Source organism: Abramis brama (assembly GCF_963993115.1).
Source record: "Abramis brama genome assembly, chromosome: 20".
Lineage (NCBI taxonomy): Eukaryota > Metazoa > Chordata > Actinopteri > Cypriniformes > Leuciscidae > Abramis > Abramis brama.
Window position 1 is genome coordinate 16,613,515 of NC_139982.1, and position 24,703 is coordinate 16,638,217.

General features: G+C 38.1%; 1 protein-coding gene across 4 annotated transcripts in view; it reads left to right on the plus strand.

Moving 5' to 3' along the window:
* Positions 1-24,703, plus strand: part of tjp1b (tight junction protein 1b) — a 126,568-nt gene that overhangs the window by 35,399 nt on the left and 66,466 nt on the right. For all 4 annotated transcript variants that reach the window (XM_084094105.1, XM_084094106.1, XM_084094107.1 and 1 more), the window contains one exon: positions 39-198. In XM_084094105.1, the coding sequence (XP_083950231.1) occupies positions 39-198 (160 nt within the window). The remainder of the gene's footprint in view (positions 1-38; positions 199-24,703) is intronic.

Consider the following 24,703-nt stretch of genomic DNA (forward strand, 5'->3'; position numbering starts at 1 on the left):
CACCACAATCTAACACTCACTGTCTGTCACTTTCTCAGTTACTATCCCAAGATCCACGCCTTCCTCCCCACCCCAGAAACCGTCTCTCTGCTGGATGAATCTGAGGGATCGGGCCACGGCAAACCATCCCTGCGCAGAATCAAGGGCCGAATCCACCGCAGCAAGAGCCTGGACAGCATCGACCTGCTGGACTCAAACGTGAGTTAAAGACTGCATCCACTGCAGTAATGCTTCCGTGTGTGGTGGGGTGGGGGTGGGGAATGTGTGTGGTGTGTTTGTGTGTGTGTGTCAGTGTGAATTCAGATTGTGAGTGTGTGTGAGATTACGTGTCGGCGCTCGGTGTGCACGTATGCATGTATATGAAGAGATTTGAAAAGTGTGTGTGTGCATGTTTGTTTATGAAAATGCACATGTACCAGAATGTCTATATTGCTTCTCTAGGGAATTTCTGCAAGAGTGAACATGACATGCACAGTTGTATAAGTCCACTTATTCATAATTATTGCATACATTAACAAACACAGATGGAGTCAAATTCACAAGTGCTCATAAACGTGCTCATAACAAGAGACAATGGATATGGGAGAAGATCTTTTAAAGGGAGAGTTTACTTGGGTTACACTTTATTCTAAGGTGACAGTTACATTGAACTTACTCAGATAAGTACTGAGTAATATTAATTAACTACATGTACTTACTATAGAGTTACGGTTAGAGTTTGGTTTAGGGTTAGTTACTTGTAATTATGCATAATTTACCGTTATTACTACAGAATTTACTGTTATTACTATAGTAAGTATGTGTAGTAACGTGTAACTTCGTCACCGTAAATTAAAGTATTACCTAAAATTCTAATCATTTACTCATATTTATGTCATATTAAAGATATAACTGGGAATTTTTTGTAGATTTTCTTCCACTGAACCTTTCTTTAGCAGAGTGTTCAAGCTGTTTTTTTCCATACAATGGAAGTGGATGGGGACTGGTGCCGCTGAGATCCAAAAATGATGAAAAACAACCATGAAAGTAATCCATACAATTCCTGTATAATATTTCGTGTCTACTAAAGCCATCTAGTAGCATTGTGTGCATAAAAGGATTGAAATTTAAGTATTTATTCACAGAAAATCTTGCAATGAAATGGAACATTGTCAGAACGTTTTCAGCATATATGGCTTACGTTTAGGGTTATTCCTTACAAAAAGCTATCATATAGCTTTAGAAGACTTGGAATATCATGCAAAAGTTGTATGTAGGCCTACTTCTTCTTTCTTTGGTACTTTTTCTGACATTTTTGGAGCTCAACAGCCCCAGTCCCCATTCACTTCCATTGTATGGAAAAGGTTCTGCTAAACACCAACATTTGTGTTTCATAATAGTTTAGTTCTACATGAGGGTGGTTAAATGATGAAAGAGTTTACATTTTTTGGGTGAACTATTCCTTACATGCTGTGTGTTCTGCCCAGCTCCATTCCATCAAATCTCCAATCTAAATTTCTCTTGAAAATTACATTTCCCACCATGAATGTTACATGAGTCTGTCATGTTCACCCCGTGCAAATGTCTGAATGACTCATAGATACTTCACAGGCTCATACTTAATGCAACACCTTACTGAATCTGATTCCCGCGCTGGGATACCCCGGAGTATATTTCTGTTTGCGTATAAAACACTCGGCATTTGAAGTATGTCAGGATGTTTCACAAAATTGCTTCGCCGCCTCCGAGGAAATGCACTCTAAAATGGTTATTATTCTAATGAGCTTTGAGTAGGACTTCTGTGAGTAAATTCCACTTGTTTGAGTCTCTCGCACTTTGAAATTATGTGCAAAATCATGTCTTTCTGGTTGAACGTGTTTTTTCTGAAGATAAAATCTCAGTTGCCGGATGTTTTTTTCAGTTCATAATAAAAATGCTCCATGTGGATTCAGTTTGAATAGGCTTGTTTATACTTGAAACATACTTGTAGTGCTGAACATGTGTGCGTTTTTTAAATGGTCACTGCTCATTTACATAAAGTTAAATGCCACTGAACATTGTTGGACACTCATTGGTCACTCATCTGACGATTCTCTTTGTCTCTGCCAATTGCGTTCACTTTAGCCCCTTTAGAAATAACATTTAATTCAAACAAATCTGGGCCTACAGAGATGCTGTCTAGGTAGGGAGCTTGAAACACAGCATGGTTGTTGATATCACAGAGGCACAGGCGCTTCTCTGGAGCAATTGACAGGCTAAAAGAGGCCGGGTTAGTTCAGTGCCAAGTGACTGAGCAAATGTGCATTTCAACAAAGCTTCCTCTACAAAGGCTGTCGGCTTTAGTGAACCGGTTCATTAAACCGCTTTTAAAACGCTGTTGCTCGGCCTGTGCTTAAAATATCTCACCTCTCCAGAACATCGCAGTGAAATAAGGGGGTACCACCGTCCTGGTCCCTGCTCTTTAATACTGTACATATTTCTCCCTTAACAGAGCACACACACACACACGTACACAGGCCAGAGAAAAGTTGCTGACTGGGCCCGAATGCCAGCCGCAGCTGATGAGAGTAACGTTCCGGCACACAGTGAGTGATGATGCCGCAGCAACGCTTGAGTGAAGACCTCTCTACTGCTGCCACTCCATCGACTGAAAGACAGAACAGAGAAAAGCCACCCACTGCAGAGAGTGTAGGGCCTTGATAAATAAAAACGTGGCTGCCACAATGCTAAGGTGTTGCTAGGCTGTTGCTATACGCTTGCTAAGGTGTCCAAGGTATTTGCTAGAGCTTTGCTTGGTTGTTGGTTCCTAAATGTGACCCTGGACCACAAAACCAGTCACATGGGTCAATTTTTTTAAATTGAGATTTATACATATCTGAAAGTTGAATAAATAAGCTTTCCATTGATGCTATGGTTTGTTAGGATAGGACAATATTTGGCCGAGATACAACTATTTGAAAATCTGGAATCTGAGGGTGCAAAAAAATCGAAACATTGAGAAAATTGCCTTTAAAGTTGTCCATTTATCCACTCACAAAAAAAAATGTTTTATATATTTACGGTAGGACATTTACAAAATATCTTCATGGAACATGATCTTTACTTAATATCCTAATGATTTGTGGCATAAAAGAAAAATCTATAATTTTGACCCATACAATGTATTTTTGGCTATTGCCACAAATATACCCGTGCAACTTATGACTGGTTTTGTGATCCAGGGTCACAAATGTGGTTGTTTACTGTACCAGTCCACAATGATTTTCTCCGTTTTGTCATCCGCCAGACAAAATGATTGGTTAGAAAAGTATAGCACATAATTTGAGGAATCATTCAGATTGGTCACATGATGCGAGGTGAGTTATGCGCCAATTTTTACAATAATGAAATAGTGATGGTTGCCTTAGCGAGCACAGCTATTGAGACGATTAGCATACAAAAGTAATTTAATCTTGGAAATATTTAATGAGAAATAGTGGTTCATATTGAGATCTTTTGGTTTTAATATTTCCCTGTTGAAAGAAAAACATCTTAAACCAGCCAATAATGATTTGCTGGTCTTAGCTGGTTTTAGCTGGTCTTAGTGCCATTCGTATGTCAGGCTGGGAGACCAGTTGGTTAAATACCAGGTTTGAAGTCCTGCTAAAACCAGTTAAAACCAGCAAACCATCTTAGGCTGGTTTAAGCTGATTGTATGTTCAGTGGGGTTGACAAATCTATGGAGCCCCTAAAGGGTTATATTTAATTGTGTCATCTTGCAAACTTTTTTGTTTACCAGAAACTTTACTTGCAAAAATGTAGCATTTGCCCCAGAAATTGTTCGTTCGCTCACAAAACGTTTGCCTTCCCTTGAGAAATTTTGTGTTCGCTTGGAAAACGTTTGAGTTCCCCCAGAAAATTTGCGCTTGCCAGCAAAATCTTTGCGCTCGCAGAGAGACTTTGCATTGAGAAACCTTTTGCGTTGCCAAACCATATTGTGGCCACGAATTAACAATTGATCCCACGACTTACTAATAGGCCTACATCAGCATGTTTTACTAATTTGTTCCCTTGTGTTAAGTTAAATCAAAACGATGGAAGGAATTAGTTCAACGTCTCCACGATTTACTAAAACGAGTGAGCGAATTCTTAATTCATGGCCACAATATATATTTTTGTCCGCATATCATGTGCTGGGCGCCGTACAAAAGCATTAAAAATGCCAAGTTCTGTCATGAAACTCTAGATGGCGCAAGCTGATGATATTTACAGCGTTAACTACTTGGCACAAGCTGATTAGTCCATGTCACATCTGCAGCCAATTAGCATGCTTGCTCAACATTTAAATGGCTGGTTACCATTAAATATAGCAGTTTGCAACACGCTTTCAGAGTTCGTCTAAAACCCTTCCCCTTCCCCAGCTCCACCTGTATAGATCAGCACCAATTTAGCAGCAGCGTAGCAGATCTATTCCGCCAAGACCAAATACATTAACATTTTCATATCCATTACCATGCTAAAAATCTTCAGAGAGTTGTCATGATGGAAATATATAATTTTTCCTCACATCTCATATTTCTATGCTCTTATGGACTCCATACCAATCTGAGCACAGGTTGAGACTCTGAGATCTCTTCTGAAACTCTAGTGGAGACATATGTAATGAACTCATCGCTGAGATAACTGGGGATGTTTTCTCAGGAGAAATATCTAGCAAAAGTCTCCATTTGCGCTCTTGTTGTCGTCTAGAAAGAAATATTTATCATGCAAATCAACTTAAGATAAAGGTAACGATTTATTATTTTTTATTATCATTAGGCTATTATTTAAACATCAGGAGGAGCAGAAAATGTACGGCAGGACTTTAATCTTATCAGTCTGTAATTGATTGTATAGTGAAAAGAAAACACATAATACCGTGCCGAATAAGCTGCGTTTGAAGCATTTGTAACATTGATGTTTTGACTTTGATTTATGCATGTGAATGCAATAAAATTGGAATGTTTGAAGTCACGTTGTTTGGCAGAGTGCCCAATCCTGCTGTCATTTGTGTTGGCGAGTGCCGGTCTCTCTCTCTCATGGAGAGCATGAATCAGTTGTTAGTGCATAGGTTGCAGAAAACTGCATAGCCGAGAGAAAGAGAGAGAGAGGGAGCAAAGGAGAAATGCAGCACCGTGAAATGCATCACATAACTCTGGTCAAGTGAGACTCCCTCTCTCTCTCTCTCTTCCAATCTTTCCTTCTGTCCATCTCTTCATCTCGTGGACGGTCTCCTTGCTCTCCTTTTTGCCGATATCAGCTCTCCACCTCTCATCTCCATTCAATCACTCCATTCATTTTTTTCATTCACCTTGAAAGGCAATATTAAAGGCACAGGAGCAGAAATTATTATAGGACGTAAATTCATATCACTACCGTTTTGCTGCACTTCAGTAACCCCGCCGAGGCTTTCCACGCTTTTTTTAAGGGTAACTGTAAAACATATTAGCCATTTTGTAATGCATAATCATTCATCCTCCTGGATTTGTGTGGACAAAAGGGTTATATAAAGGGGATAGTTCACACAAAAAACAAATTCTGTCATCATCTATTCAATCACATGTTCCATATGAAATGTCTTTTGTGAAACGCAAAAGGTGAATTTTTGAAGAATATCCTGGTCACTTTTTGAAAATGATTGGGAACTGGAACTGTCAAGATTCCAAATGACAAAAAGCCATTAGACATTAAGCCAAAGACACATGACATTAGCCATGTTTTTTTTTTAATGTGTCTAATGAGTAAATTTGTTACTGTTTGGCTTAGGGTACGTTTACACGACAACGATTTAAAAGTTTTGCATAGAGATGACAACGTAGTCAGAATGATCCCGTTCACGCGGATCCACGGAAACGATTAAAAACACTGTATTACTCATGCCAGGCCAGTAGGTGGCAATGTCACTTTGTAAAGAAACACTATGCGCCTATAGACTGAACATGTAATAAACATGCACATGCACGTGATGTTACCGTTTCCACAAATTTGCGTTTTTCTAGTTTACTTGGAGAAGGTATAACGGTATCGTTTTCAAAAGCTTGCACTTTGAAATCAGTTTTCAAAAGTTTGCGTTTACAGGCGCTCAAAACACTGTTGTCGTCTAAATGAAAGGCCAAAAAGCATAAAACTTTTCCGTTTTTAGTTGAAAATGGTGTTGTATAAACAGCTCCTTCATGGAATTTACTGTACAAGAATGTGTCAGGTTTCATTGTGTTTTTGTTCATGTGTTTAGGTTTCTTGTATATCCTTTCAGGGGTACGTTTACACGACAAGGATATGCTTAAAACGGAGAAGTTTTTCTTTTGAGTTTTCCGCGTACAGACGACACCATTGTCAATACGATCCCTATTTACGCGGATCCGTGAAAACGACTAAAAACCCTGTATTCTGCTGCCAGGCCATTAGATGGCGATGAAACACTATAGACAGAACACGTAATACGCATGTGCGTGATGTCATCGTCTTCAGAGATTTTTTTTGTTGTTGTTTAAACTGAGACCGAAAACTTGCACTTTGCATCCCATTTTCAAAACTTTGCGTTTTCAGGAACCCAAACGCCATTGTCGTGTAAACAAACAACCAAAACGCATAAAATTTTTTAGGCTTTTAGTCGAAAACGGTGTCGAATAAACAGCCCCTCAGTGTAGCGTTCTCCTTTCCATAGTTAGTTTCCTTGGTTACTCATTACTTAATGATTAAGTTCACCTGTTTCCTGTTTATTTCCCTTGTTCACTATGTGTATATATACATCCTTTTCTGTCCAGTTCCTTGTCAGTTCTCATCTTGGTGTTTTGCGGTTGTTACTCTCTTTGAATTATCCTAGTGTTGATTAAAGTATCCTTGTTTGTATATTCTGTGTCATGCATTTTATTAATAACCATACTATACGTGGCAGTATGAAACACTTTTTTGTTTGTCTTTTTGTAGCTTGACAGCCCCAGTCCCTATTAATTTTTTGAATGGATGTTTTATAAAATTAGTCAATAAGACTCATACACTATGTTTTTCTATGCTTTTTTAGTGTTTTATTTATTTATTTATTTTGCTGAGGTTTTTTAAGTATTTGAGTTTTTCTCAACTATTTCAGATATACCCATAACTATACAAAATAACTGGTTAGTTGGTCTTTTGAAATGGGAACCGTTAGACGTATTGCGTCAGGGTGTTTGGGGACTGGACAGATTGGGAAAAAATGCTGTGTATGTCATCAAGTCAAAATATTCTTGTCTGTAAAGAAAGATATTGTATGGCTTCAGATGACTTGGAATTTAGCTCAAATCATATGAAACTTTTATTGTGCTTTTTTTTTTAAAGCATAACAGTCCCCTTCACTTTCATTATATGGAAAGAGGTGTTCTCTGAACATAATTTTTTTTTAGCAGCTTATTTTTCAAAAAAGCTGCTTTTGTGCTACAAAGAAAGAAAATCATATGGATTTGGGACAACATGAAGGTGAGTGTATGATGACACAATTGAATATTTTTTGTTGAACTTTAAATTTTGCTTGCCAGTTCTTACAGTCATAATCTCAGGGACATGATTACAAAGGGACACGTACGCGATATATTTTTTAAGCAGCATTTTTCTGGCTCTCTCAGCTGTTCTGCAGTCTGAAAAAGTGTTTTGCTGCAAAAGCCACATGGAGGTGTCGGCAACAACGCTAATGCTAATCCTAAAGCTAATCCAGAGTGCTATTGAATACATAATTATTTAGCTAAATACTCCAAAATAGTCGCTAACCTACTGCTCACAAGAACAGATGTGAAATGTGTTACACCTTGATCAGTTACATGTTAATCTGTTGTTAGCATGCTAATCTGACCTTTTAGAACTAAAAAAATCACATAGTGGCACACATTTAGGCTGCAGTATGTGAACAGGAGCGCTTGCTGTCCTCGCCAAAAAACACCAGCGTAAGCACTTAGCGCCCTGCTCAGTGTGGCAAAAGTGCTGCAGCTGCAATTGCAGCGGAGACGAGACTACAGTTAACCGATCTGCATATTATTCAGAGATCTATGTGAGAGGGAGAGAGAGTGAGAGAGGGCTGAGAAAGGAAAGATAGGAATGGGGACAGAGGTGTCCCCACACGTGAGGGGTGAGGAGAGGGGGGCTACCCTTGAATGAGGTGCGTACAGTAAGGAGGGGGTGGATGCAGGGGCTGAAAAGACACAAAGAGGAGGAGGAACAGGAGGGAGGGAGGTGTATCTCACCTATATGTCATAGAGACAGCCAGAGGAGGTGAACGGGAGAGGAATGAGTACAGGAGAAGGTGTTTTTTCTTTCTTCGGATCGGGGTGACGTTACCTTGAGTGACGCTGGAAGCTCAACACTATGGCGTGAGGATCCCTAGAGCATGATGGGATGGAGAGAAAGTGGGAGTAGAACATTTTGTTCTGTGCGGCATTAGAACAGTGCTATGTGTGTGTGTGCATATGTATATGTTTGATCAGTGAAAGATGAGATAGAGTGTTTTTACTGTGTGTCATCAGATCATTCTGTAAAATAGGTGCTGTTTTTGTTCCTCATAGACGTTTGTGTAAAAAAAAAGATTAACATTAAAAATCGTTTTTTATGTTTTTGTCTTTTTTCATCTCAAAGAAGCCTTTTCTTGGCCTGTTTCCACCCTGTACTTTTAACGACTCAATCTATATTAGCAAATGTATACTTGATGTTTTAATGAAAAAATATTTTATACTGAAAATATATTTAGATTTTAGTTGGTATAATGTGTTATTAAAAACCTTTGTAGCTCCAAGTTGTATGTCAACCCTGTTACCGTCATATTTTCCCCTTTGTAAAGTAAAGAACTGTTTCATGAATTAAAGAACAGTTTTCGTAATTGCATCATCATTTCAAGTAAACCGTTTAAGGACGTTGAAGTGTTCTGTTTTTTAATCAAATGTCAACCCTGTTACCTTGATTTTGTGTAACAAAAACATTTGATGATTTAAAAGTGGAATTTTTTAATAACCGCATTAAATTCTAATAAGCACCCTGTGACATTATGAACAAAACTTGTAAACTCAAATTAAACTGTCAACCCTGTTAGCTTTTCTGAGAACATAGTTAGATCTAACCTATATCAAAATTTATGAATTTATGTTGAGACAATTATATCCCTTAGAAAGGGAACGGGGTTGACTGCCCTTACAGAAAAAACACATGAACTTCACATGTGCAAAAACTCATGTGGTCACATGTGACCACATGCACGTGTGATTTTGCACATGTGAAATTTAACATGTAAAAACATGTGATTTGCACATGTGAAATATGTGGATCACATGTGTTTTGCACATGTGATTTTGCACATGTGAAATTTAACATGTAAAAACGTGTTTTGCACATGGGAAATGTGTGCTTTTGGAACATTTACACATGTGAAACCCATGTGATCACATGTGAAACGTAAAATTCCCATGTGAAACCTATAATCACATGTGAAACCTATAATCACATGTGAAACCCATGAGATCACATGTGAAACCTATAATCAACCGAAATTCATGTGTTTTTTCTGTAAGGGTGTACTGAAGTATCCTCTTTTTATCACTTTTTGCAAGTTTGTCAGTATGAGACAACATTAAAATGTCAACCCTGTTACCTTTGAGGAAATAATTAGTAGGCCTCTGAGTGAGTTCACGCAGTGTAACAGCGCAGCACTTCTGGGTTGTACGTCAAGTCTCACTATTGGCCAGCAACACACACATGACCAGCGTCGGCCAATAGTGAGACCACGTTCTGACGTACAACCCAGAAGCGCTGTGCTGTTACACTACGTGAACTCACTCAGAGGCCTACTAATTATTTCCTCAAAGGTAACAGGGTTGACATTTCAATGTTGTCTCATACTGACATACTTGCAAAAGGTGATAAAAAGAGGATACTTCTGTACAGTCAACCCCGTTCCCTTTCTAAGGGATATAATTTCTAACATAAATTCATAAATTTTGATATAGGTTAGATCTAACTATGTTCTCAGAAAAGCTAACAGGGTTGACAGTTTAATTTGAGTTTACAAGTTTTGTTCATAATAACAGTCCCACACAGAAGAAAATGAATAGTTGAATAAAGTCGTTATTTTTGTTTGTTTTTGCACACAAAAAGTCTTCTCTTCGCTTGATAAACTTATGGTTGAGCCACTGTAGTCACTTGGACTATTTTAACATGGTCTTTTCTAACTTTCTGGGCCGGCAAGTTTCGATCCCATAGAAGCCTATGGAGGAGTGAGACAGCTCTCAGATTTCATCAAAAATATCTTAATTTGTGTTCCGAAGATGAACAAAAGTCTTACGGGGTTGGAACAACCTGAGGGTGAGTAATTACTGACAGAATTTTCATTTTTGGGTAAACTAACCCTTTAAGGCCTATGTTGAGACATAAGCATAAGTAACAGAGTTGACAGGCAGCTGTATAAAATCTAACAAGACTTTACTTTAAGAAATCACCATGTCAAAACTGGAAATGGCATCCATTTTATATAGATTGATATAGATTTAGCCCACTGCCAATGTAATATTTCCACCCTGTCAGCAGTGTGTGTGTGTGTGTGTTTGTTTGTGTAAGTGAGTAAATACCACACGTGGTGACCCTGAACACGCTTGAATGTGCATTTCAGAGCGTGCATGTGTGCTGAAATGGTATGTTAGAGGACATTTGCCTCCCTACCGTGAAAACCCATTTACAGAAGTGTGCAAGTTCAAGTTCAAGCATCCTCTTTTTTATCACTTTTTCAAGTTCGTCAGTACGAGGCAATTTTAAAATGCCAGTCCTGTTACCTTGAATTTGTATAGCAAACATTCTGATGACTGAAAAGTGGATATTTGCAGAAACCTCAGCATTAAATTCTTTCTAACAAACACATTATACAGTAGTTCCATGGCATTGTGAACATGCTTTTAAATCTCAAATTAAATTGCAAAACTTTCAACGCTGTTACATTTCTAAGAACATAGTAATATCCTAACATATATTAAGATGTTTGAGTTTAAATTGAGCTGTGTCATCTCAAGCTAAATTAAGTTTAATTTATGTTGAGACATAAGCCTCAAAAAAGTAACAGGGTTGACATGATCAGCACATTATCTGACGGACTGTATACAATTTTACAAACGTTTACTTTACAAATCAACATTTCAAGCTAGATTCACCCCAGTGCTAATGTAATTTTTCCACCCTATCAGATGTGTTTGTGTGTGTATTCTGATAAGTGAGTAAATACCATACACGGTGACCCTGAACGTGCATCCCGTGCATGTGTGTTAGTAACAGGCCTCCCGACTGTGAAAACCCATTTACAGAAATGTGTGTTCTGTGATGTGCATACCGGTTGTCCGTATGTTCAGTGTTAGCATGCAGTACTGAATTCATGTGTTTCTGGTGGTGGTGTGTTAATGTTGTGTGTGTATGCATGTGCATTAGGATGGTTGGTTGACCGAGGCCCCGCTGAGAGCGATCCAGCTGTCGGGTCAGAGTCTGAGAATCAAGAGGTCCATGTGACCACGTGTGTCCCCTCAAACCTCAACATATGGCGCAGCGCTTCAAGAAATCTGTCTGCAGATAATACACAAACTTCTAGTAAAAGCCCACACGTGCTTAATATTGCAGTTAAAAGTCTTTACCAAAAATGGCTCCGCAAATGTGATGCAAGTACTGTGCTATGAAAAGATACTCTTTAGAGTCATTAGGGGTGTAACGATACCCTCATGTCACGATTTGATACATATCACGATAATGAACTCACAATACGATATTATTACGATACTAAAAACGCTGGATGGAAACGGCAAGATGTGCTTAATTGAGGCTGCTGGTTTTTCATCTGATAAGACGACATGCGCATGAACTACGATAGGAACATGTTTACCGAATAAATTCATCAATGCACAACTCTCGTGACTTTGCCTCAGTGGATGTGATTGGATAACTGGACTAACCAGCGGACCAATCGTATCGCACAGCATTTCAAATGTTGGTTTAGTCGTTCTGAAATGCCTGAGCCAAAGTCTGTCTTCAAAATGGTTGGGTATAATCACCTCCCAGAAGTGTCTCTCACGATTTCGTTCCTAAACACCAGCATCCGAACGCAAGGTAACATAACATGAGTTTATTGCGTTTCGAGTCGTTTATGACGTCCAAAAAAAAGATTGCCTTGATTGCAGCAACTTCTGTTTATTTCACAGACATTTTGCACCAATTTCCTAGGAAGTTTTATTTTCTTGAACACATGGGATGGAAATGGTGCTTTATTCATAAATGTTTAATGCAATATTCCAATTTTGCGCATAAGTTAAATTGACAACTTCGGATTGAAACATAGCTAGTCTAGAGGTTTACTGGTGATAGAGTTCCATTTTACTCCATGATAGCCTGCAGTCTGACAGCTCTGTAATAGGATCTTGCTGACTCCACTGCCAGTCCTTATTTATGTCACCATCAATACTGTATATATTGGCCAATTTTTACATCAGCTGTTAACATTATGTAAGATCACGGTTCATACTAAAAGTTTTCAAAGAAACTCCTACTAAGGGAATTTTCTGCATCATAGCACATTGTTGTGTAAAATTAGATTCAGATGCTGTTTTAGCATCCTAATACATTATCAAAACTGTTTCCTTTATATTTCATATTGCCAATTTTCTAATAAATAGACCTATGAAACCGGATAATAGCGCTGGGAAGTCAGTGTAATTCCAGTTGAAAGTAAACGTGTCATTTTTGTAGTAAAATTGTTGATTTGTTGCCCAAGCATCTGAGTGATTTACTGAGTGAATTGGTTTGACTGAATCGTTTAAAGGATTTGACTCAATAGAACAATTCCTTTGGGAAATGGCCATTAAGAAAGTAAACACATTAGTCAGCTCACAGGTCAACAAGATTTCAAGGACAAATGCAACTAGTTTTATTGATACCCAAGGATCTTGTTGACATCAATTAACTACACACCTCCCTTTGTGGCAGCTGAGGTATAGAATCCGCCACTGCAGTGGAAGCCATCTAATGACTGAGGTATAATTGTAGTAAGAAAGCTGTCGACTGTTTCATGCCAAATACATCAGCATGTGTTCTGTAATGGCATTCTTTGTTAGAACTTATTCTGTGCCTCAGAGTCTTAAATGTCTTATTTTAGCCCTTCAAATTCCTTTTAAACAACACATTGTATTGTCTGCAATCAATTTCAGTTAACAGGAAAAAGGGAGTGAATTGATTTCTGATGATAAAATCTAGAGATCCAGTCCTTGTCCTCCAGGTTTTCTAGAACGGCACGTGTGAAGGTCATCTGTCTAATATAAAAGCACACATCAATACATGTGGAGGACAAAACCGGTAAAAAAAAATTAAAAAAAAAAAAAAAAAAAAAAAAAAAAAATTCCCACTATCACATCTAAGGGGGAAAAATAAAAGCAGAAATGATATATTCATAATAAATTAAAATAATACATGGACTTGTAAATGATAAATAAATTAGTTTTTGTGTGTTAACATTCATTTATGAATGTATTGATGTGTTACTGTTTTTTTTATGTTCATTTCTGTATTTTTTTATTTATGCAGGTTTTTAAAAATACACTACAATTGATTTTCTCAAAATGGTTATTTAAGAGCTGATTAATCATACAAACTATTTAAAAAAAACAAAAAACATTTTCATTACTTAAAACAAAATAGATGTTAACTGAAATATATCAAATAAATATATAAAAAAAAACTTGAAAATTTTTATTTCAGCTATTTGGAGAACTTGGAGTACTAAAATAACTCAAACTAAAAAATTAATAAAAACTATATAGAAACTACATATGGAAATATATATATATATATATATATACATAGCCTACATATAAAACACTCAAATTACTAAAGCAGAAAATATAAAATATAAAAATCTAATTAAGATTAATTAACCAAAACTATAATAGTATATCATTGATACTAAAATAACACTGTTTTTATGAATGCCCGCCCTCATCAGTTTCCCACATTGCTCTCTGTGATAAACTTGTAAACACAAGAGCTCAGATGTAAATCCCAGTGATGATCTTGGCATCCATGCTGGATTCATGGCTGAAGGAATGTGGAATCCAGGCCCAGTTTAAGGGCAGAGGATCAGACGGGTTACAGTCATCAACACATCTCCTTGGCTCAGGTGTGAGCGCTTTGCAAACTGGTCCACAAAAAAAAAACATCAAATCAATCTTGTGGGCTTGATTTTTACTACAGCGTGCGCACTACTAATCAATCTCAAATCTCTGGCGTGTGGTCAGATGACTCATGCTATTGATCTGTTATTGATGAGACGTCAGAACTGAGCATGCACAGATTAGATTCATACGCAAATGAATCTCTTAGACGTTCCTTTTTTAACTTCTGAGGTATATTGTTTAAAGTCCGTGTCCAGTGGGTACGTCACTGTAACACCAGTTTCATTTGATGAGTATTTTGGTGAGCGTTCAGTTAAACTTTAAAGTTTACTGCTGACCTCCCACCAGCCCGTGTTGTTGTTAATTTGGTCTAATGGAAGGGATTCTGCTTCCTCAGCTGAGAGGTATTAAAGCCCCTGGAGTTCTCACACTGAGCGATGCTTTCCCGCCATATACGAGTGCTTCTCTTTCCTCATTTTCTCTCTTTTCAATTGAACATGGTTGTCTTTGTGTGAATGATCACCTCTGATGTCATTGGACCTTATTCAGGAAACATGAGCAAAATCATTTCTGAGTAAATTGTGCATAAATTATTTTATTTATGCTTTTACCCAATTTACATATTAAATTCAATCCGACAATGTATGATACTGTCAGCATGGTTTTATGAACAATTAAATGTTGTACATATTAATATGTATATGTAATATTTATTATAATATATATTATAATAATTTGAAATAAATAAATAAATAAAATTAATGTTTATGTTATATGTATATATACATATAACATAAACATTAATATATATAATATTTCCATTATTTATATATATATATATATATATATATATATATATATATGCTAATTTATATAATACTAATACATATATTATATATTAGCCTATATTATATTATATTATTTTATATATTATATTATGAAAATTAAAGGGCCAAAGCATAATAATCAATTATTAAATAATAATAATAATATTTAATTATTTATGAAAAAAAATATTTAATAATATTTCAGTGATAAGAGCATGGTAAAAAAAAACTTTAAAAATAATTTATTTTTTAAAATATTTTATGTGAATTTTAAGTAAATTTAAAATAATAATATATTCATAGTTTGAAAATTCAAGAACAATTAAAATTTAAATACATGTGCATTTGATTTCAGCAATTTTATATACATAATATGTCCTAACATTAAGCATATTTTGGCATTATTTCCATCCCATATTGTCAGTGGTCATTTTAAAACCTAAACTGGTCAACAGCCACTAACAAGAGTACTGGCATGAACATGGAGACGAGCATTTCGACTGGAATCACACCAAAATTCATCATTTGGTGCACTGCAATTTCGCCTGAGGATTGTGTTTGTGTGTGTGTGTGTGTGTGTGTGTGTGGCCAAAACTCTGTTGGACTTCAGCCAACGGCCACGTTTATTTCATTCACTACATTCTTAATCTCTTTGTTTATTTGATGTTTTGTCATTTTAGCCTTTACTTTAGTCTGTGTGTGTAGGTGTGTGTCGGGCTGGGCTTGTTTGTGTTGTGTTTCGTGTGTGAGATCTGCTTGAAGCTCCCGCTGAGACCCCATATGCTGCTGAGACCATATAGCGTCTCCTCATCCAGGCAAACCCGTGGGTTACAGACTGCACACTCAGAAACACACTCCTGCTCATGTTGAACGCTATTTGATTTCCCCCCCCCTCCTTTTTTGATCCTGCCCAGTGCGTTCCCAGGCAGTTTGCCTGATTGAAGGACATATAGGGTGTGCGGAAGCATTTGCCTCAAGGTAAAACTCATTTCTCTTAACAAATGTCTTGTTTGAAGCTTATTTTTTCTGCTGTTTTTTTTATTTTTATTCAGTAATAACCTACATAACCAATCTAGTCATAAATTACAACATGGCATAATAAAAGCACAGCTGTGTTTATGATGCTTTGATGAGGGAATGACCTCTCTGCACCCTCTAAAGCTGATGTGTGTGTGTGAATGGAGTCGTCCTGTAGAGGGCAGAGCTTTACTGTGTGACGGTGACCTCACTGCTCAAGCTGCTCTCTGAGGGATGCTGGCCTATACAAAAGCATTAGTCTCACCTTCCTAAAGCAAGTTACATAACAGAGCTTCTTCTTTCATGCCTTATCAAGAGAATATCAGTATATGTGTTGCTCATACCTCTATAGTGATCTGGCTGGTTGCAAGGGGGATCTTGGTAGTTGTTGGGGTGTTGCTAGCTGCTTGTTAGGGTGTTCTGGGTGGTTGGTAGGAGGCTAAATGATTGCTGAGGTGTTGCTACCTGGTTGCTAGGGAGTTCTAGGTGGGTGGTTGCTAAGATGTTGCTATGTGGTTGCTAGGGTGTTCTGTGTAATTGCTCCTATACAGTTTTCTTGCTGGTTGTTAGGGTGATATTGCAATTGCTTGGGTGTTGTGGGTAATTGTTTGTATCTCTACAGTGTCCTGGCTAGTTTTTACGGTATTCTGGGTGGTTACTACTTAGGTGTTTCTAGTTAGTTGTTAGGGTGTTCTGCGTGGTTGCTAGGGTGTTGCTAGCTGGTTACTAGTGAGTCTGGGTGGGTGGTTGCTAAGATGTTGCTATGTGGTTGCTAGGGTTTTCTGGCTATTTTTTTACGGTTTTCTGGGTGGTTACTACTTGCTAGGTTGTGTCGAGTTGGTTGTTAGGGTGTTCTGGGGGGTTGCTAGGGTGCTGCTAGCTGGTTACTAGTGAGTCTGGGTGGGTGGTTGCTAAGATGTTGCTATGTGGTTGCTAGGGTTTTCTGGCTAGTTTTTATGGTTTTCTGGGTGGTTACTTCTTGCTTGGTTGTTTCTAGTTAGTTGTTAGGGTGTTCTGGGGGTGGTTAGGGTGTTGCTAGCTGGTTACTAGTGAGTCTGGGTGGGTGGTTGCTAAGATGTTGTTATGTGGTTGCTAGGGTTTTCTGGCTAGTTTTTACGGTTTTCTGGGTGGTTACTTTTTTCTTGGTTGTTTCTAGTTAGTTGTTAGGGTGTTCTGGGGGTTGCTAGGGTGTTGCTAGCTGGTTACTAGTGAGTCTGGGTGGGTGGTTGCTAAGATGTTGCTATGTGGTTGCTAGGGTTTTCTGGCTAGTTTTGAGGTTTTCTGGGTGGTTACTACTTGCTAGGTTGTGTCGAGTTAGTTGTTAGGGTGTTCTGGGTGGTTGCTAGGGTGTTGCTAGCTGTTTACTTAGGAGTTCTGGGTTGATAAGATGTTGCTATGTGGTTGCTAGGGTGTTTTGGTTGGTTTTTAAGGTGTTCTAGGTGGTTACTACTTGCTAGGGTGTTTTGAGTTGGTTGTTGGGTTGTTCTGGGGGTTGCTAGGGTGTTGCTAGATGGTTACTTGGGATTTCTGGGTGGGTTGTTGCTAAGATGTTGCTATGTGTTTGCTAGGGTGTTCTGTGTGGTTTTTAAGGTGTTCTGGGTGGTTACTACTTGCTAGGGCGTTTCTAGCTGGTTTTTAGGGTGCTCTGGGTGGTTGCTAATGTGTTTCTGGCTGGTTACTAGGGAGTTCTGGATGGGTGGTTGCTAAGATGTTATTATATGTTTGCTAGGGTGTTCTTGCTGGTTTTTTAAGGTGTTTTGGGTGGTTACGACTTGCTAGGGTGTTTCTAGCTGGTTGTTAGGGTGTTCTGGGTGGTTGCTAGGGTGTTGCTAGCTGGTTACTAGGGAGTTATGGGTGGTGGTTGCTAAGATGTTGCTATGTGGTTGCTAGGGTGTTCTGGCTAGTTTTTAAGGTGTTCTGGGTGGTTACTACTTGCTAGGGTGTTTATAGTTTGTTGTTATGGTGTTCTGGGTGGTTGTAAGGGTGTTACTTGCTGGTTAATAGGGAGTTCTGGGTGGCTGGTTACTAAGATGTGGCTATGCTTGCTAGGGTATTTTAGTTGGTTTTTAAGGTGTTCTGGGTAGTTACTACTTGCTAGGGTGTTCCTAGTTGGTTGTTTGGGTGTTGTTATGTGGTTGCTAGGGTGTTCTGGTTAGTTTTTAAGGCGTTCTGGGTGGTTACGACTTGCTAGGGTGTTCCTAGTTGGTTGTTTGGGTGTTGTTATGTGGTTGCTAGGGTGTTCTGGTTAGTGTTTAAGGTGTTCTGTGTGGTTACGACTTGCTAGGGTGTTTCTAGCTGGTTGCTAAGGTGTTCTGAGTGGCAGCTATAGGTGATTTCTTATTGGCTCAAGTTAAAAGAGCCTACTCTCAAGTCTCTGTCATGATCTGGTCTCTAGACATGACTTCAATGTCAGTGAGATTTTCCTCATCACATATTTTTATTTGACATCAGGCCTTTTTATGTTTTCCACGCGTGTCATTCCAGAAAAGGCAAGGTTGTCCTTTACTGTCACTCCGATGGATGGTCATAAGAAGCACATTCATGGCCATACAGGAAAACATCATTCAAGTTTATGGGCCTGAAGAAAACAACTTAAAGTGATTGTCATCGTGTTCTGTGTAATTGCTTCAGGTCGATTCGATCCTAGAAATTCATTTTCCAGCCTGAAATTCCAGATGATGAACAAAGTGTTTTTAAGCACTTTATGATGTAATTTGTGAGTAAGGACATGACAGGAGGCCTTTTCTTGGAATGGGATGTGGACAGGAAGTGACATATTTAATGCACTTGTCACTCTTTGAGGAATGACTCACTCTGTGTTTACCTCTGGTGACTAATGTAACCCAACCGCTTGGACACACACAGCACACAACACACACAATCACTTGGATTGCCATCTCTTCTTTCTCCTTACTTCATCTGGATGGAGACTGAAACATCTCGACCTTCTCTGAAACACAATCCTTCCCTGGGAAACACGTGGGAATCCATGGAATTGATTCGCCTTCGCGAAGGAAGAGATTTATTGGATTGTGCATTTTTGCGCAGTGCGGTAGATTAGCTCCCAGCTGATTTCTCTTCCCTCACCTCTGCGCTCTTATGCCCAGCTGCCCCCCTCACTGTCCACCAATGAACGCCTCACTCCGCCATATTTGATAATTGACTTCCCTCAACGCTTAATCGCAGTCCTCTTAATGGCACTGAGAGTTTGCGTCAAACAAGACATTGTAAAATGCATCCTGACTTTATTAACAGCATGAGACATTTGTCAAGAGGATAAATGTGTAGAGTGATTTAGAGGCTGCTGTTGAAAAGAGCAGCTTGATGTGTTTTGGATGCTGGCAGGGGACCATTTGTTGGGGGGTAGAAAACACAAACTTTAACCCCCATAAAAACAACAACAAAAACACCCACAAGCGCAGTAGAGACACAATCAGCCCAAACCAGTAAGAGATTTAGGTGGCCTTTAAACACTGAATATGAAAAAAAAAAAAAAAAAAAAAAAGCAAAATGTTATTAATATAATGTATAAAATAATAATAATATTAGAATTAACACACACACACACACACACCACCAGTCAAACTTCTGCTCACCAAGGCTGCATTTATTTGATTAAAACTATAATATAAAAAAAACAGTAATATTGTGAAATATTATTACAATTTAAAACAGCGGTTTTCCATGTGAATATATAGTAGTGTAATTTATTCCTGTGATCAAAGCTGAATTTTCAGCATCATTACTCCAGTCTTCAGTGTCACATGATCCTTCAGAAATCACTCAGTCTAATATGATGATTATGATTATATTATATTATATTATTCCCTTCCTGCTGGAATTTTTGTGGTCCAGTATGTGTATACACTGATTTAAAAGTTCATGAAAGTTCATTAAAGTTCATGAAATCATGTTACAGTTAGTGTCTTATAGTCATATAGTTAAAAAAAAAAAGTTTTTCAAAAAAATGCAAATAGCCAGGCTAACTGTCTTAAAGTTTGCCATCAAGTCCCTTGAGCGCAATTGTGTATTCTGCTTCGTTTTCAGTGTTGTTGTTTTTTAAATATTCAGTAGTTATTGCATATGGATGGACTAAAGTCGCCACACTTTCTTCAATGTCTGCAGAACAGAAAGCTGCAAGAATTTAAATGAGCTTTTGCTTTGTTGCAGAATAAGCTACAGGAATCTAGTTGGGATGTGATGATGATATTCATGTATGTTAAGCATACAAACTCATTTAAAAATATAGTTTTGTGTTATTGTTTTTTCTTCTTCTGGTTATATTCAGGTTTTACAGCATGCACAAATATGATTTTAATGCCCCCTCTCATGTGGCACCCCCTTCAGCTTCAACCTAGCATCTTCACCAGAAAGTCCAAACTGGTTGACCAGCTTAGTTTTCCTGCTTCAAAACCAGCACCAGAACTAACTAGCTTCAAGCGTCATGGGATTTCAGTATTTACCACCAGTGTCTGTTGTCAGAATCACCAAGAGGGAGCTAGAGACTGATATTTTTAGCCGTATATGTTTTAGCCGTATATCCTTTCTCTAGATCCTTTCATGCCAACTTTATCCCCAACATCCATTTATTCTCATCTCCTTATCATGTAGGAATAGCTATTGTGTTTACCCAGATATCCCAGGCTGCCTTGAAGCCAGTGTGAAGTGAACAGTGTCTCTGAAGGATTATTATTGGTTGGAGGATATGATCTAAACAAAGTACGTTCAAATGGTTTGGCCCCAAGCTCACGAGGCTAATTAAAAGAGCTTAATTAATCTACTGTTCACACTCTGTAGGGTGATGATTTGGAGTCTCTAGCTAACACTGTGTTTAACTCTGAACGCCATGTTTTAATTGATATATTACTGATTGGAACAACTGTTATTAGTATTATGTATTTCAGTTTTATTAATATTTTTTGAAAAAAGCTTTTATTTTTATATTTTCATTTTAATTAACGTATAGTTTGATTTTTTTTTCTGCTGTTAGTCTTTTTTGTGCTTAAACTTCTAATTAATTCAGCTGATAGCCAAAGCAAGATTTCTAATCTTCATTTCCCATTTTCGAGTTTGTCAACTAATATACAATTTATTTTAGTTTTATTCATGTTTAAGTAGTTTTAGTTAAAGATAATAACCCTGATTAAAACCGCATATTCGTGTTTTTAACCCAAATGATTACGATCGTACTTGGTCATATACTTACATGACGTACTGCTTTTGGTGCACAATTGGAAGTATTGGTGCGTTCCATTTGTCCTCGGATATGGAAGGAAATTTCTCGTTCCCAGTAAGAACTTTTAATTGGAACATCCCCCCCAAGTCAGAGTTGCAACTGGGAAACTCTAGCCTGGAAATCCAGACCTAAATCTAAAAGATTAATGGTCTGGCGTCGACTAATGAAAATCGGCGGCACCAAGCATGCAACTGGATAACACTACGACCAATCACAACAAGCCCCATACGCTTAGCTACCAGCAGAGCTAACTGGTAGATTAGACTCTTACCGTATCCGGTCGGCAAAACAGCAAAAACGCCCTTCTTGCAAAGGAACGATTCGAGCGGCGTCTTCTGTTCCTGTTTTATATAAAAAGCCAAGTCTAACTCGTTCATTGTAGCGGCCAAAGCCGTTTCAAACAACTGGTGTTCATCCATAGCCATCTTGCAATGTTTACTAATGACTTCGACGTCACAGCGCTGTCGTCATCTGTTTATCTCGCCTCTGGCCCGCCTATATCAGATAACCCGATGTGATTGGTGCAGCTCAGATCGAGGGGCATATTTAATGAGCATCATTACTCGACACCAGAGTAACTCGCTGAGCAAATTCAACTTGTGCTCTCGCGAGAACTCTGGATTACCAGGGTAGGGAAACTCAGGAAAGCACAACAACCCCCACTTCAGAATCCAAGATGGCTGCCCAGCGCATCAACCATAGTAAAACAGAAGTAAAATATTGTTTATTAGCCCTTCTGTTTGTCTGTGTCTTAATGATGCTCACATGACATGATACATCAGCATTATCTGTGCAAAATACCACTTTGTTATGTGTTTGTATTCCGAAAGAGCGAGCACAATAAAGGTTTGCCTGGACACTTCCATCTTAGTTTTCCGACCTGTGTACTGGAACGCGGTCGACCCGGGTGTCACGTCATTCCCAGCTATGATATCCCTATTCCGAGGTAAATGGAACACAGCATGTATAGTACAGTATGTGACAAGTATATAGAGCGTTATTTCAGAGGGGGTGTTTACACGAAAATGGAAAACTTTTTATGCGTTTGGCTGGGTTTTTTTCATAATAACAGCATTTTGGGGGCCTGAAACTTTAGAAAACCGGCTTCAACGTACACGTTCAACGTTTTTTTTTTTTTTTAAACATAACCGTTATTGTCTCTGTGTAAACTACAAAAATGTGAATTTGCGAAAACTGTGACATTATACGCATGTATACTACGTGCTCAGTCTATAGGCTCGCAGTGTTTCATTACAAAGTGACATTGCCACCTACTGGCCTGGCATAAATAATACAGCGTTTTTAGTCGTTTTCGCGGATCGTTTTGATAACGTTGTCGTCTGTACGAGAAAATCACAAAGGAAAAACTTTTCCTGTTCGTTTAAACATACCTTCAGTTTGGAAATCCAATCCAAATCCAATTCGCTAAATTCCCACTCGATTTCAACCTGGCCTGGCCTCTTGTGCATTCCTATCCGTCAAACTTCCCATGAAAGCTTTCTGTAGTGTGTAAGCTTTTAAAACCAATACAGTTCAACCTCCAACATTCATGTCATTTGGATTTCCATGCAGGCCTCCTCAAAGTCAGAGTAAGTTTGCTCTCCTCTCAGTCTTTCGGACAGCATGACCCTCCAAAATGCTGCTCCCTGGAGGTTTTGGAGTCTAGATTTTGATGATGGATAGGAAGGCAGAAGGAAGTGGATGTTGAAGCAGAGATTCGTCTTCTCGGACACAAGCAAATGTCTACTTTAAAAGCTGGATACATCACACATCATGAAAACATGATGTCAGCTTGTTGCTTCACAAGACCAGTGCATCTTCTTTAACCTACTTCTACCGACAACATCACTTGAGTTAGACTGGTTGGACTTGGTCCTAAATTAGAGCATCCTGCGTCATCAAAACAATCAATAAAACATCAGAATCGTCCAGCATTTATTTCCTGTAGATCACGTGTGTAAGATAAACCCAGAAACAAGCCCGGAAAGAAGATCCCTTGTGGAACTGGGGCTAAAAATAATAATAATGACTAAATCATTCCCCTTTGAGCTATCGGCAGGCCAGTAAGCACAAAATGAGTCTTCTCCAGATCAATTGCTTAATTGCTTTACAGAGTAGCTGCTGTATAAGAGCTGATGGGACAAAATTCTGTCTAGTAAGACCTGCTTGTCCTAATAGTGAAAACAAAAATCGAAAAGGGGCAAAATATCAAGTGCATAAACTTCATTAGTTACCCTCTGCTTTGGCTAGATGTTTCTAAAATATCGACGTTTCCATGAGACGTCTTAATGAATGGATTAAAATGAGTGAGTAAGATGAGAACGCAAAGAGATTTTTCGGGAACACTTTACAATAAGGTTTCATTTGTTAACATTAGTTAACGTGAACTAAGAATGACCAATACTTCAACAGCATTTATTAATCTTAGTTAATGTTAATGTCTACATTTACCAAAACATTTTAAAAATCAAAAGTTGTATTTGTTAACATTATAGTTAATGCACTGTGAGCTAATATGAACGAACAGTGAACAGTTGTCATTTTTAACTAATGTATACAAAGGTTAATAAGTACTGTAACAAATGTATTGCTCATTGTTAGTGCTATTCAGTTAATACATAAACTAATGTTAACAAATGAGACTTTATTGTAAAGTGTTACCAATTTTAGGGCATCATAAGTGTGCTTCTGATGTAAAAACTTCCTTTTAGGATGTCTTGTTTTAGCCTAATTCTAAAGCAACATTGCATGTATTCATCTTAGGCCCTGTTAACACATGGTGTTTTAATCCGTCTTTTTTGTCCACTTTTAACCACTTCTGTCCTGATTTCTTCGAGTGAAGGATCTATGGGCTGGTAAATTAATGGACTTTTTCAGATATTTCAATCTAATGGATTAAAATAAGCTTATGCAATTTACATATGAACGCACACAGAGACGACAGAAAAACACACGGAGAGCGGCAGCTTTCGTTTCTGCTCTGATAACGGCAAGACTATGCTGAATGTTGTGAGTGTGTGTTAGAAATGAGGAAAGGTGAGAGAATATTGTGCTTGTCTTCAACCCAGACTTGGGTCTTCAGCTGACAAAGTTTGAATCCCGTCTGGCTAGTGCGCTTCCCGTAATGTATTTGTGCTTGTAGCATCATTAGCTTAGCAACATGCTAACTCTATTGGAAGATGCTGTAAGTCGTGTCAATGTCTGTGAAAATTTGGGGGCAAACCGCTCCTTTGCCAGTGGTGTAGCACTTTCAAAACTAAAAACTTTGAAACTTTTGTGACCAACTTGAAACCAACGAAGAACCTTTTTGCTCGCAAAACCACCGTATTGTGGCCGCACCTTCATTTCTAAATGTGTTTCACTATGTAGACACTAGACAGCAAATTAGTTTTAGGTTTTGGAACAGACATAATAACTTGGTCATAGCCTAGAAGAAAAAACATTTACAAATGGGATAAAAAACAAACTTAATAATAAATTCA